Source organism: Fistularia commersonii, chromosome 30, assembly GCF_037954325.1.
Source record: "Fistularia commersonii isolate RoL2024-O1a breed Wild chromosome 30, RoL_Fcom_v1.0, whole genome shotgun sequence".
Classification (NCBI taxonomy): domain Eukaryota; kingdom Metazoa; phylum Chordata; class Actinopteri; order Syngnathiformes; family Fistulariidae; genus Fistularia; species Fistularia commersonii.
The window spans coordinates 3,596,963-3,612,399 of record NC_141313.1 but is presented as its reverse complement, the minus strand read 5'-3'; the positions used below and the strand labels follow the sequence as shown (position 1 = coordinate 3,612,399).

The following is a 15,437-nucleotide window of genomic DNA, read 5'->3' as shown; positions in this document are numbered from 1 at the left end:
ATAATATTAACAGGGTCAGTAAAATAGCTGGGGTGGGTTTGCATTTGCTCCAAGGGGAGATAAACATTGCACCATTCTTCGGACAAGACAGAAAATTGCTATTGTCCCTCTATTTATTTATATTGTCATTTAGTTCTGGTTGTGTATCTTTCACCCTCGTGATGTCTCTGTCGCTGGTCTCCCTGCTGTCTATTTATTTGTGAATGTCTTGCTTTCATCTGTCTTCTGTCTCTTTTTTTATATTTATTTTACTTCTTTATTTTTTGACATTATAATTGTTACGCTGCAGTGACAAAAGCATTTATCCTTTGGTGATCAATAAAGTTTATCCTGTCTTATATTGTTTTAAAACCGTCACCGTCCGTGGCTGCAATACCACAACCTGCCGGTAGATGGCGCCAACGACACCTAGTCGCCAAAAAATAGAAGCCGAAGAAGAAAAGCGGCGAGTCGGCGTTGCTGCAGATACGAGGGGGGATGAACTCTGGGACGCGTCCCCCTCTCTGCTCCGCCGGGCGGGACGGAAAGCGTGTTGTTTGACGGCCGGTTGTCGAAGGAGGGATGAAGAGGCTCAAGAGGAAGAAACCGAACCCGGTTGTTGCGGCGAATCTGAACGGTTCGGCGGCGAGAGGTGAGTCCGACAACCGTAAGCTAGCTTAGGTGTAACTTCGGGTACCACGGCCGGAGGCGTCCACTGTCACGGAGATAAAATTAAAATAAAGCTAAAATAGAAACATACTTGACGAATTGTATTTAAACACTTACAATGATACTTTTTTTTCAATGGAAATTACACCTCGGACGCACGCCAGACTGACGTCTCACCGAAATGATATTTGTTAAAACCAGCGGTCTTTTTCTTTTCACGCAGCTGGTCCGCTAATTGCGTTGTTTCTCTCCCCCATTCTTCCTTGGCTAATGACACACACACACTGGCTCATGACACACACACACAGAATCTTGAAGTCAGCTTGAGTGTTTTCCACGGGGTTGCCTGCGTGGCAGCCGCTCCGCGTCCCACGGACACTAACAGATGGTGGATGATAGAGGTCGTGCAACATGAGATGCATTTTCACCTTCACTTTTTCTGTTACTTTTATGAACTCATCATCGATTCTTGACACAAGGAGTTGTGTTTCAAGTAAAATAACTTGCACACTGCTCTCCATTCTGCAGAATGTGGGCGTCTATGTGTGGAGAACAACAAAAAAAAAAAACAAACAAACATGTAAACCATTTTTAGAGTTATGATTGAACCAAAAACAGATGTTTCCAGCTAAGAGGATTGTGGAAAAAGGCTGTATCCTTGAAGCGATTTAACATTTTCCCCATTCCTCATCTCACATTCCACGTAATTTCCCCAGTAACCGTCCCTTATATGCTTTTCTGTCCTCTCATCGGCTTGTCTCTTGTTTCCTCGCAGAGCGGAGCTGCGGGAGGAAGCAGAAGCTGGCTGAGATCCACCAGGCCTTAAACAGGTTTTTATCGCCCACTCTTTTCGTTATTTAAAGCGTTGAACGCCATCGCTCAGAGCGCACCGGCTCCCTTTTCAACAGACTGTGCTTTTCACTCACTGAATTTATGTATTTATTTTTAATCTGCCGGCTCCTGTTGAAAATCATTTGAGCAATTTGCAAAAAGCACACTATTTCTCCATTAGCCTCAGAGCAAAAGGCCACGGCATTTGGATTTCCCGGGTGGGAATTCCTCCTCCCGACGCTTATCCAACCTCTCCACAATTAGATGACTTGCATTCATCCTTAGACCCGTGAGCATCCGTCACCCCTTATTTAGCTAATTTCACACATAACATGCCGAGGATCAGGAGTCTGGTGTCGGGAGGAATGTGTAATTAGCTGGTAATTGCCGCAGGGTACTGGAGAGGGAATTATATTTTCTTAGGCGAACACATGATGCCAGGAGAGCAGCCGGCAGACTTCTCTATGAAGTCGGAGATGTGGAAACATCTCATTTACAAGGAGAGGCATCGTCAGGGTTTGGGCTGAAACGAAGAGAAAACACTTTGGCGGTGATCAGATTTTCCACAATATTAAGGAGTGATGTTTGCAAGTTTCAATTTATTCCTGTCATGGATTTTACTGCACGAGAATATCTTAGAGTATTTTTGGGGGGCTTAGCAACATCCTTATTTGAAGCATTGGTTTGCATATTGGCTTCAAGTGATTTAAACACACGGCTTCTTTACATCTAAGAAAAAAAATTGTCGATTTAAACCGTTTTAAGTATTTTTTTATTTTGACTGTTGAGAAAAGCGTTTGGGTTACTGCTGTGTACACTGAATGGTGGACTGTTGAATTCTGCATGGACAGCGACCCTGTGGACATCCAGACCCTTCGCTGGGCGGCAGCCAGTCAGGGAGGCCTGCTGACGAACGAGCTGAGGAGGAAGGTCTGGCCCAAACTCCTGAACATCAACGTGTATGATCTGCCTTATAAGCCCGGTCAGTATTTGAACCCATCAGCGCCGACAGACCCGATGATGACCTAACTGACCTGCACTGATGGCGACCTTCCTCTGTCGCAGGCCGAGATGTTCGCAAGAACCACAAGGACTACAACCAGGTCCTCCTGGATGTCAGGAGGTCCATGAAGCGGTTCCCCAAAGGTGTGTTTCTGCATGAACTTTATGAACAAATCTGAAGCGTCTCAAGGAGAAAACAAATCCTAATTGTCAACAGGGTGTCAGTTGTTTTGTTTCCCTTTGCCTTCCACTCAATAAATTTTGAGCTGAATTGCTGGAGCTCGCTTGTTGCTGCCAATGAAACAGTCTATTGTGCTCAGGTCAAACCTTTTTATTTTGACACACTACAATAAATCTGACGCCGCCAGTTCTTCAAAATGTCCTGTCTTCTCTCAGGCATGGCGGCCACAGAGCGGGCCGTTCTTCAGGAGCAGCTGATCGATATCATACTGGAGGTCTTGAAACGCAACCCTCAGCTGCACTACTACCAGGGATACCACGACGTGGCCGTCACTCTGCTGCTGGTTGTCGGCGAGCGGATGGCCATTGCCATGCTGGATACTTTGTCCAAATATCACCTCAGGTGACGGATTTATGCCCCTACTCTGTTAAATTAATTCATTTCAACACGTTAAAATGAATCAAATTGGATCCTGTTGACTCACGTCATAATGCATGGCATATTTCTGGCATTTTATTTCTCCAGGGATTTTATGGATCCGACCATGGACAGCACGAAGCATATTCTCAACTACCTGATGCCTTTGCTGGAACAAGTTGACAAAGAGCTCCATGATTTCATGACCAGGTACCAGCCGACGCTGTCCTTCACCAGAGTGACAACATAATATTTCACTTGAATTTACTTCATATTCAAGGTTTATTGCCTGTGAGTATCGTATTTTCCTTACTATAAGGCGCACCTAAAAGCCTATAATTTTCTCAAAAACTGACCGTGCGCCTTATAATCCGATGCGCCTAATATATGGATCAGTATTGTTTAATTATGACCCCCGTTGTCAGGGGGGCATCGCCAAAGTAGCAGCGGCAAAAAGGGTAAAGGGGAATTCTAGTCCCACACTTGTGTGTGTATAAAGACCCCAAAATGGCACCTTTCAAGAAACAAGCTTTCGACGCAGAGTTCAAACTCAGGCAGTAGAAAATGGGAATAGAGCAGCAGCGAGAGAATTCAACATTAATGAATAGATGGTACCAACGTGGAGGAAGCAATGAGATGACCTGCACCAAGTAAAGAAGTCTAAACAGAGTTTCCGAGGAAACATAGTGAGATGGCCTCAGTTGGAAGACAAACTGGAACAGTGGGTTGTTGAACAGAGAGCGGCAAGTAGAAGCGTCTCTACCGTCACTATTCCAATGAACGCAACAGCGCTAGCTAGCAACATCAACATCAATGAATTTTGAGGCGGTCCTTCTGGTGCTTTCGTTTTATGAAACGCTTCAAACTGTGACAAATGGAGTTGGAAAAACATTGTTTTCAACGAAGGCGCCGCAAAAACCGGTAAGAGCTACCGGTACCTGTGGTACCGTATTGTGAATGCATCAACTTGTTTTGGGAGTGAACGTAGTCGGCAGGACGTTGGTTTGTATTCTATTAATGAAGTTTGACTGACTGACTGACTTATTTGACTGTTTTGTTGACATTCCCTTTAGCGCAGCTTCATCTTATGGATGCAGAACGCAACCCCAGCCACAACAGTAGTTTCTATTCTATGCGCCCAATGATGTTGTGCGCCATATATATATGAAAAGACTTTTAAAACAGGACATTCATTGAAGGTACGCCTCATAATTCTATGCGCCTTATAGTGCGGAAAATACGGTACCCTTACAGATAGAACCACTGCTAGTGCAACACAAAAAGCAACCACAAGAGAGCAGTAAAGGGCTGACTTTTCCCCGTGACCCCGCAGTGAAACAGTAAATCCTGAGTAAATTTGGCCGAGTGGATGAATCAGAGGTGTTTCCTATCCATGGTGTTTTAAGTACTATTATGAAACCATGACATTAAGAATTTGGATACTAACAGACACACCCAGCGATCTTTTTTTTTTTAAATCAAAGCACGTCGATGCGTTTAAAGCGTCTGTCCTGTGTTACTTCAGTGTGTGCACGCGTGCACATCCTCTTCCCCTCGCCATCCTTTTTATCTCTTTCTTCTCTCTACTCTCTCCAGCCCCCACTTGTTTTTTCCTGCATTTTTCGCTTTCAATTTTGTTTATCTCTCCGACCCACTCGTTACTCGTGCCTCCACACCCCCCCAGCCTCCCCTGATCTCTAGCATTTCTCCCCGGTTCACCACCCTCTTCTCCTCGCTCTCGTCTGTCTCCCTCCCCAAACGTTACTATCCAATATTTATCAGCCACCTCTCAGAGTCTCCAAGTGTCTTGAGAACGTCAGAAGTAACTACCTATTTATGCCGACACTTTCCAGATAAAGACATCAGGGGATTGTTCAAGGGTTTATAAAGAGATTATGGCGGTAAAGAAAATGTATATTTACCTCCAGTTGTGTTTCAAGTCTGAGATAATCTCACTTAGCATGTTTACCCACTTTGTTAAATGGCTCGTCCACTTTTGGCTTTGGGGCCCTGTGTACGTGTGTGTGCGTGCGTGTGTGTGTGTGTGTTAACTGGGCTGTCAAGATGCTCACCTGCAGGGAAACCCGCCTCAGCTGGGGAATCATGTGACCTGGCTGGTTTCTTGTCACAGCTGGTTTTACATTTTAGATGACTGACCCCTTCCCACTTGAAATTTTAATTAGGTGTGTGCGTCCGGGTGGGCCAGCCCATATGTTGAATGTGTCTTTCTGAAATGGTTTTAAATTTGGATTATCAAACACTCGGGGCAGGGGAGATTCGTTGCTTTTCACGACATTTTCTTTTTTATTTTGGAATTTACGTTTTTTTCAGAAATCATCGCTGCCAATAAACCTGGCTGTAAGTGACTTTTAAAAACAGGAAGAAATTATCATAAATGACATGAAAATGAGCAGGACATGATGAAATAGCTACAAGATAATGGCAAAATTGCCGTAAAATTGCTATGTAAGATTTAGATACAACTTTTCGTTTCATTAAATATACAATGAGACACCAAGCAGGGAGAGCTATATCTGTGTCTCTGGTTATGTACTTATTTTAAAAACAGGTTTCTGAATATTGTGATTCCACCCCCCTTTCTTTTTTTTCCCCTCTTATTTCCAGCTCTCACATCAGTCTGTATTTGGCTGCGGGGTTTGATTGAATATTACATTAATATTTCATCCATCAGGCTTGAAACTTCACCTTTTTTTTTTTTTCCCCAATCCTCTTTGGTTTTGCACACCGCACTCCAGAATGGGTCGTTATTTTCCGAAAGGACCTACCAACTTTTTTTCCACCCGGCCTTTTGTTCCAACTCATATCGTGCATTTAAAAAAAAAAAAAAAAAAACAGCCAGCAGAGACTTTGTCCCGGGTGATGGATTATTGCTGTCAAGAAAGTTGTAATTCTTTTGTGAGGTGATCTCTGGCTCCCGCGCAGGAAGGAAATTGGTCTTTTGTGTTTGGTGATTCTAAATGGTACGTTTAGTCGGTATTGCGTGACTGAGTTTTGTGTTTTATCTTGTTAGCCCTTAACTCGTTGCTGTCGGGCCGCGTTCAAAAGGGGGGTGGGCTTTAAAAATCCAACAGGATACAGAAGCAAGCTGCAGTTTGAAACACGTTGGGAGATTTCTTGCACAGTCGGGGCGCTCAGATTGGTTGTGTTTACCCACCTCGTGACATTGTGTTTTCTTTTTTTTTCTTTTTTTTTTTTTTCTTTGTCCCCCCTTTCAGAGCGGAGGTGGGAACCATCTTTGCGCTGTCTTGGCTGATCACATGGTACGGCCACGTCCTGTTGGAGTTTAAACACACGCTGAGACTCTATGATTTCTTCCTGGCCTCCCACCCTATGATGCCCATCTACCTCGCTGCTACGGTATGACGGCTTCAAAGGCGAGGAAAATGACTGAGAGCAAATGAGATTTTTTTTTTTTCTTTCTTTTTTTTTTTTCCTCCCCCCAGTAATCCAGGACTCTTGCGCATTGATACACACACACACGCGCACACACACACACACACACACACACACAGCACTGTGAAGTCACTGGACTTGTTAATTGGGTACCTCTAATGAACAGATGAGAGAATGAAAGTGTGTGTGGGGGAGCGGAGGGACGCACGGCGCGATAAAAGAGGAAAAGAGAGCGGAGAGGATGAAGACTACATCAGGAAACAGAGTGACAGGGAGACCTGACAGATGTCTGAGGGAGACGGAGGGAGACAGATAACAAGGCAAGTTTATTTATATTGCGCCTTTCAGACGAGGGAGGCGATTCACAGGCCACCGGCAGACAGTAAAAATAAAACGTTAAGACAGCATTTAAGAACAATAACCCACAAAGAGATTAGAATTTCATTCAGGGGACGGTGCGAGCCAAAGCAGTAACAATGAAATGCACAGCGGAAGATTTGTTACCAAAATTTGTTACCTATTTTAATGCATCGGAAAAATAAACAGAGTTTACAATGAAATTGCAAGTATTTAGTCAGATTGTGCTCTGTTGGCAGAGAGTTGCTCCTCTCCCCTACACACACACACACACACACACACACATATACACTCCAAATAAAAGCATGAACCAGTTTTCCTGCATTGTGTTTAAGCACAAATGCTTTAACGTCGGTGATGTTTTTGTGGCCCGAGTCCACAGCTAAACCAGAAACTACAGCCCCAGTTCTACTTTCTTCAGCCATCCAGTCTGAATTCTAATGACTGACTTCTAATCTCAGTTCTTTGTTGGCAAAACTATCGTTTCAGCCCTGCTGTAGTTTCCAGTCTCAGAAAACCCTGGCACACGGGGCTATTTGTTTTAAACCGCCGATTGAGCACTTGTAAGCAAAGCTTTCCACTGACTGAGCCACTACAGTCATGACTGGACCAGGAAGGAGAGTGGTGATACAACTTGGAAAGGCTGGAGATTTTGAGGATACCCCTCGTAATTTTTCTTGTGTCCAATTCACAATTACCTTTTGACGCAAAGTAGTCCCTGTCTGCTGAGTATAACATGTGGCGGCACAGTACCGGGATATTTTTAGCTTATCTGTTGAATCATTGTCTCAGTCAGCTAAATTTACTGTTTGCACGGTTCCAGAGCTAAACAACAGTTGCAAAAGCCGTTGCCATCTCACTGTGGTAGAAAATAGTGCCCTGGCTTGAATGTGTATCATACGCTGCATGGCTTATGTCAGGTACATCACCCCTGTCCAGTAATATTTTAAATGTTCAAAGGCATCTTCCTGGTCAGCAGCTTGCACTTTTCCACTGCTGCTTCCCATTTGCATTTTCAGATTCATTTAGTGCTGGAACTTGTGCGGTTTTGTGTGTATTTGCATTTTTCCATGTGTACACGTGTTCTTTTTAACTCCGCGTAAGGAGGCTTTATTTAATAGAAGGGTTGAGTGTGTGTGTGTGTGTGTGTGTGTGTGTGTGTGTGTGTGTGTGTGTGTGTGTGTGTGTGTGTGTGTGTGTGCGCGTGTGCGTGTGTGTGCGCGCACGCCAAGGGCTTGGCAGAGGGGGAGTTCTGTTTGAAGTGTGTGAAACAACAAAGCAAAATATAGTTCATGTTTCCTCCAAGGCTGCATACTGCACAGCATGGGTGGGGCGGCGGGGGTAACTCTTCATCTGCCAGTTTCAGCCCTTACTCCTCCTCCTCCTCCTCCACAGTCGCACAGAATTAAGCAAATGTGCAGCACAGAGAACGTGGAACCTGAAAACTCTGTTCCTCCTTGCTTCATCAGATTGTGCTGCACAGAGAGAAGGAGGTGAAGCGGACGGAGTGCGACATGGCCATGGTCCACCATCTCCTCTCCCGCATCCCCCAGGATCTTCCGTACGAGCTTCTGATCGGCCAGTCCCAGGACCTGTTCAGCCAGTACCCTCCTCCCTTCCTGGCCAAAGGGGCGGCGCTGCAGTCCCGCAAGAGGTGAGCCGACAGGAGATTTACCAATTCTGGTATTATTTAGTTTGCGTCTGATGTCATTTCCTCGGCGACCAAAAGGGGATGCTGTAAAGACGCATCTAGATTTATGGAAGTCGCAGACATCGACCCGCAGCTTAGTCCGAGTGTGGTTCCCCTGCTGGGTCCGTCTCTGTGCGAGTGTCCGTCGGGCTTTTAAGTCACTGTCCGGGGAAGGAAGTGACACCACCGACATCAGGCCCTTGACTGACTGATTTGGGAAGACAATGTCCGAAAATGCTCAGGAACTACTCCAAACTCTCTCCCGTGTTGTCGTATCGTTCCAGCTGTTTCCACCCCAGAGCTGCCACTGATCACTGACTCACCCTCTCCTCCTCCTCTTTCCTCCCCTCCAGTCTGTCTATCAGCACCTTCAAGGCCTTTCAGCTCTCCACCCTCCATCAGAGGCCAGACTCTGTCCTCCAGCGCCTCACCAAGAACGCCAAAGAACACGGTAAGGGGAGCAACCGGTGCCGATCGGTGGGGTTGGGAGGGGCTTCTCACAAGGCACACTGCCGCAGACGCCGGGTCGGTGAAAGTGGGAATTCAAATCGCTGAGAACTGAAGGGTGGGCTTAACGCCGCGTCTGAAATCGTGAGAAAGATTCAAACTTCCTTGCTTTTTTTTTTTTTTTCCTCCTCCTTCCAAACAAGGCGCCAGTAAACACATTATCGCCCCCAAACACTGTCTCCACCGGGCCAATCAATAACAAGTAAACAAATATTGTAGCACCCTCTTCAGACCAATCAAGTGCACTTTTAAATATGCCAGAACAGAACAAAGAGATGGATTATTCCCGGAGGTCTTTGCGCAGATCCGATCGGCGGCTTCTGACACATTGTCTGCAATATACAGGCAATCAGAAATATGTTTTCCCCTCGGGCCAAGTGGTGTAATGCATGGCAGTCCCCGCAGTTTCATCAAAATTCAATTAATAGCATCCAAGATGAAGCACTTCATAAACAGGGAACGAGCCGAGCTACATCACTCCCCAATTTCACTCTGCGCACTGTGAATACCGGTTCGTAAAGAGACGTCCTTATTTGCAAGCATCCGTTAATGAAGTGCAGAAATTCATGCGTTTAAAACTCTTAGCGACTGCACGTTTGGTCGGCATTTGCTTTGCAGGGGATTAACTCGGAATAATTGGGTAAATGACAACAGGTGCAAACGTGGCGTCGGCAGCAGTATTTAAATTAGTGCTTTGCATGTTTTAATGGTTTCAGCTGCCGACAGTCCGGACGGAAAGCAGAGTGACTAAAGTGCAAAAAACGCAATTCAAGCCTGCGGAACCGGAGGGCTTGACTTAGGAGGGGGATAAGAGTACAAATCCACTGCAAGGCCGGCTAATAATTGTGATTGTGTATTTGTTATGTTAGTGTCAAGAATACCCATGTTCATACATTTTAATAGATTTTCTTGTGTTCATGTCAAAAATCGAGGTTAACGTTAGCATCTCGTAAGCATTCGAAGTAGAATGCTATCGGTTACGATTGCTTGTTCCAATGACATGCGAGTAAATAAGCTGGTGACGTGAACAAGGTGGTTTTAAAGTTCCTTGGCACGAGGCTCGCTATCCTGTGTTAAGATAATAGCTAATGCTAGCAAATTCTGCTTGTTTGCGTCTATTGTGTATCCATCATCTGGCGCAGGGGAACAGCAGCAACCCTAATGCTGCCCGATTGTCTCGATGATAATCGGGTATGAGGTCAAAGAAAACGCCTCTGTTAAATCTCTCATCTGCTGCTTCTTCGCAGCGCAGCAGATCTTTTCCGGGGCTGTTTTACAGCGAAAATCCCAAGGCGCTGCATCCTGAGCCGCAGTCCGGCTCTGCAGGCATTCCGCGGTCGCTGGTTAACTCGCTCTCTTCACAATTTGGGGCAGTTTTTTAATATTTATTTTCCCCATTAATCATTTAGACCTCAAAAGATGATTTAGAGCACTGGAATTATGTTTTATGAACTCAGTGAGCGACACAGCTCTCCGTCTTTTTTTAATGCGCCGCTCCCTCTCACTTCTGCTTCACCCACAAGGGAGTGAAGTACATGATGCAGGAACATCCTGAAAAGATAAAAGTATTTACAATGTGACAACACTTGATCCCGTGCTTCTTATTAAAATGTCCTCTTGAGTCCGCTTTATTGCTGCCGTGTGTTATTGTCGTTGTCCGCCTCCTGCGGTTTAACTCCTGCTACTCACCGCTGGAATAGCATAGCATTGTTAGCCAACAGGTTGTAGTGTTGCGTGCAGCAATACCCAGGGTTTCGTTTTCTTGTTTCCCCCTGCATAGTGTTTCTGCCCCCTGAAAGTAGCCAACAAATACTTGGGTGCAGTTTAATTCATGCCTCTTCTTCCGCATTGTCTCTGCTCCCGGTGTTTTGACATTCTTTGACCCCCCTTTTTTTTTTTTTCCTGTTTTCCATCCCAGTAACCAAATGCGGTTTGAAACTTTGGTTTCTGCTCGGAGCTCCGCGGAGCCTCCCGGGCCCTCCATTGTCTCTGCTCCTCCCATCTCACCAACCCCCTCCTTTCCCTTGTTGTGTGCACGTAGCCGGTCAGCACAGGGGCCGGGAAGCGGCTTTGCCCCGGGACGGAGGCCAGCTGTGGGGAAGGGGCAACAAGATGGTGAAGATGGCAGTGTGGGGACTGTCGGCCACGCTGGGGGCAGCCGTGTTCGCTGTGGCGCAGACAGCCATGGACTGGGGACCCGACGTGCTGTTGCAGCTGTTCTGATCCGACGGTGGGCATTAAGACGGACGCAGGGTCACCACCTCCTCCTCAGAGGGACCGGCATTATCTAAACAAACACACACAGAGACTTGAAGCTTGTCTGTCAGAAGAAAAGCGGTAAATCGGGAGCTGGCCGGTTATCTCGCCGCCAAACAGGTTGTTGCTACTCAACCACAAGAACATATGTTCACTTAGTGGTCGGCCTCAGGACGTGTGTGTGTGTGCACGCGTGCCCGCGCATGTGTGTACGTGTGCATGCCAGACCTCGCCACACATCTGAGACTCTTATGTCATCTTGTTTCATCAGGTTGGTGCTACCATGTTATGTTCCCAGTCTGTATGTTTCTCTTGGTTTTATGGACTTTCCTTCCGGGAAATACGCCGTGATATGATCCAAAGGTACCAGTTTATAGCTTCAAGATTTTTGATTTTTCTGTTTTTACTGGGATTTCCTCCTCGGCTGCCAGAACTTTCTGTCCAAACCATGTTAGGTGAACATTGAATCCTTTGTGTTGTAATAATGTAAGGGAAAAAAAAAAACCACTTAAGGTTCTAAATTTGTATAAAAAGTGTGAAAAGGAGCCGCTCTGGTAGAAACCACCTGTTATTTCCCCGACTTTTTACCCAGGCGTCAGTGTCTCCTGTCTGGCAATTATTTTTCCACATCCGGGCTGTCTGGTTTCGTTACATTTGTATTGTGCATATTTTTTTTTATTTTTTTTTTTTAGCGCGAATCAGCAGCTCTTATACGAGAACCAAAAGTGCCCATAGCGAGCACAATGACACAGGAATACAAATAATTTAAGAGCGGTGCCTCCTGCCTGAAAGCTTCCAGATATGAACCGAGTAGGAGAGCAGCATGGAAATGTGAGATGCAGGGAGAGATTTTTCCTCCGCCAGCTATTAATTGCTTCACGCCAGGTGTTGGCAAGTTACATTCACACAATAGTTTAATACACAAACCCCTCTGTCTCTGACCCCCCCCCCCCCTCCAGTTAGCATGCAAAACAGCAGAACTCCGTGCAAGCACTGCTTGGTTTGCAGAAGTACGCAGCAGGTTGGCCAGAGGTAGCAAAAGTACGTATTTTACGAATATTTTCACTTTTTTTTTTTTTTCGGGCAGTCCTCATGCAGCCTTTTTGCCCACGCCCGCTGAGCGAATATGGGGGAAGACACCAGTACTTTTACATTCTTGAAATATTTACCAGGTTTGTGCCGCCATCCGCCCCGAACAGCCGTCAACGGGGCCTGCATTACGCCCGGTCTGTTCTCCTCAGCATCATGCGCCTCCTCAGCATTTACAATATATCTCACTGCAACATTGGGGAGGAGGGGGAGCTCCACCAATTCATCAAATATAGTTGGAGAAAATTGTGATTTTATTTATTTATTTATGGATTGAAGAAGAAGAGTGTGTGCATTCCCTCTAAAAGATAGGGGGACATATATATTTTGAGACCAAAGTGTGTTGTTTTTTTTTTTTTTCCCTTTTCTTTTGACTGTAAAGTTAATCAGTTTCGCAGCCTGAAAATGGAATATTAATAATGAAGGCTGCTTCCAGCCGAGGTGCATACGCACGTCGGGTTAAAGCGAGGCGGGTTCTTTCTAAACAGCGATATATTCTGTGTGTTGACTTCTATCCTGAAATATACATGAGCTTTTACTAGCATGTGGCCGGTGCTGCATGTGTTAACAGGAGCCGTCCCGTTCTTGCACACTTTCCCTGTCCGGGCGATGGGCGCGTCAGTCCCAAGCATCTTCCTCACGCCGTCACAGCTTGGGCTACATCGACCACGGATCGCGGCATGACTCTGGAAAAGAACATGAGTCAAATCTGACATTTTGTCCCATAACTCACTTTCTCAACCATACTTCTGTGTCCTGTTGCGTGGCCATCAGTTTCCACGCGTTGCGTCCCAGGTGTTTGCACCCAAATCCGTGAATTAGGTTAATATTGGAAGTTTGAAGTGGCTGATGGCTAATCCTGGACTCGGGGCCTTTCAGTAATTTTGCATTTGATTAAATTTGTGCTTTTGAATGTGTGTGTGTGTCAGACTAATAATATTGCCAGTTAGCCGTGGAGGGCTGTCGGGCTGGAGAGTTGATCCGGGTCGCCGCTTTTCGCTCTTTCTCCAACCGGCCCCTGGTATATCGGGTAGAAAGGGGCCGGCGTGAGTCAAAGCTGTCACTCCGGGGCTTTTCAGCAGTCGCCAAGCAGTAGCTGCTACAAGCCCCCCCCCTCCAAGTTTTGGCTCAAAGCGGGAATGTGCAGATGTGTGGAAGGCCTTCACGCGGCCTTTTAATCATTTCCACGCCGTATGCCCGCGCGGGCCGTCCCTTCCAAAACATTGATCAGTGTTCTGAGGAGGACAACCCTGTGAGTCAGGAGAATCCTCTGAATCCTAACAGGTAAAACTGAGGGTGAGGAGGTTTGAGCCCTGCTTGCAGGCTTCACCCCAGCGGCCTGCGGGTCACGCCAGCGATCCGGCCCTCCCTCCCAGGGGGCAGCGTGGTCAGCGGCCTCCGGCTCAGGTAGCCGACCACTTTACACTCAACCTGCTGGTTGTTTCTGGGTAACCTCCACTGCCCGTATCCATGACAACACTCTTGTCTCATCAGCCAATCGTGACGGTGAAAGACTGTTTTGTTTTTTTTTTTCCCCAACTTAGCGGACCTCGCTTGTGTTGCTTCTTTCGACGGTCTTCTCGTTGCCCGTTTTCCAAATTGTCAACAGTCTGATTATTTACTTTAACTGCAACAGCGCGAGCGGCTAATTATTAAAGAGCCGCACGTTTAATTGCTTATTGATTTTTGTATTTACAATAAGGGAGCACTGCGAGGCGGCCCTAATGAATGTTAGGATTTCTAATTATCGCTGAGCTGAGCGTTCATATCTTTCAAGTGATTCAGTTATTCGTCATTTGAACGCTGGCGTTTGGTCACGGCAGGCCAGTAAATATGAACAGTTGACTCCATTTTGGAGAAATACCTCCCAGAGGAAGGCAATATTCTTAACACTCTAGACGACTTCTATTTGTTAGCTTATCAGCGGGGGAAAAAATATATAAATTCAGAAACCGAGCTGGAACTTCTGATAAGTGCGATATTAAAACATTATTTGAGATGCAGCAGGCTATTTTTTGGCGTGTTATCTGTATGCATCTGAGCATTAAACGCACACACACACACGCGCGCCCAGGACGAGCAAGGCGTTTGTGCTGGATCTTAATGAGGATTTAATTCCCGCCCCAGGCTCTTGGCGTTCTTAAGACACCGTCTCCTCCTTTCTCACCCCCTCCCCCTCCGTCAAACACCGGTGGCTGGCAGGTGCAGGAAATAAAAAATGACTGACATCAAAGAGATGCGGAGGAATGTAGAAGTTGTTCGCACAACAGCAAAAAGGAAAAAAAAAAGCCTCTTTTCGGGACCTCGCTCTGAATGTGCACAACGATGAACATGTGATTGTTGTACTAATCTGTTCAATGTATTTGCTAAATAAAGTAATGATCGTCATGGTGATGATTCATCTTCACGGCTTTTCGGAAACCAACCTGGCGACAGAAGGTTTTCTATTTTGTGAATGGATTTTCATTCTTGTAAGCCTCAGAAAAGTAAAAATATTCTCCGGCTTCTGAAAACAATTGTATTAGTGATTTGAATTGGATTGAATCATCCCTCTCCCCTGGAAAAAAAAAACACAGTTCCGGTGAGTCCGGAAATTATCGCACTGAATCACCGATTTACTGCGGCATAAAAAGCCGGAGGGTTGACCTCCGGAATGCACGTCGTGCGGCCGGACAGCCTGGTGTGTACAGGTTCTACGGGCATTCAAACTCATATTTTCTCATGGTTGTAAAACCATCTCAACCGGTGAACACATCAGAGACTTTTTCCATATTCAGATGAAGCCTTTTATGGAGATGTTTCTCCAGCACCCCCGACACACACACACGTTCAAATACAGAAAAATATGGGGAATCGTTTAACGAATTCAAGGCAGATTTTTGTATTATTTTTAATCTCCAAGCTGATTTGTATTTTTACTTTATGAAAGAAACTCTTATGGAAATCCTTATCCGGCACTCACGGTGGCTGGCGGGGGCTGCTGGAGCCTATCTCAGCTATCATCGGGCGAGAGCCGGGGTTCATCCTGGGCTGGTCGCAAGTCAA

The 15,437-nt window shown here is 46.0% G+C and overlaps 1 protein-coding gene across 2 annotated transcripts; it reads left to right on the top strand.

The window, feature by feature from the left end:
• The first annotated feature begins 286 nt into the window (after window positions 1-286).
• Window positions 287-14,780, top strand: LOC147216146 (TBC1 domain family member 20). Of its 2 annotated transcripts, none has more exons than XM_086178381.1 (10): window positions 287-631; window positions 1,424-1,478; window positions 2,331-2,461; window positions 2,545-2,625; window positions 2,878-3,064; window positions 3,188-3,289; window positions 6,316-6,457; window positions 8,320-8,504; window positions 8,894-8,991; window positions 11,089-14,780. In XM_086178381.1, the coding sequence occupies exons 1-10, from the start codon at window positions 562-564 to the stop codon at window positions 11,268-11,270; spliced, it is 1,233 nt and encodes a 410-aa protein (XP_086034507.1). In that variant the 5' UTR covers window positions 287-561; the 3' UTR covers window positions 11,271-14,780. The 2 variants fall into 2 exon arrangements, with proteins under 2 accessions (XP_086034507.1, XP_086034506.1); XM_086178380.1 differs by having other exon boundaries at window positions 10,966-14,780.
• The last annotated feature ends 657 nt before the right edge of the window (window positions 14,781-15,437 follow it).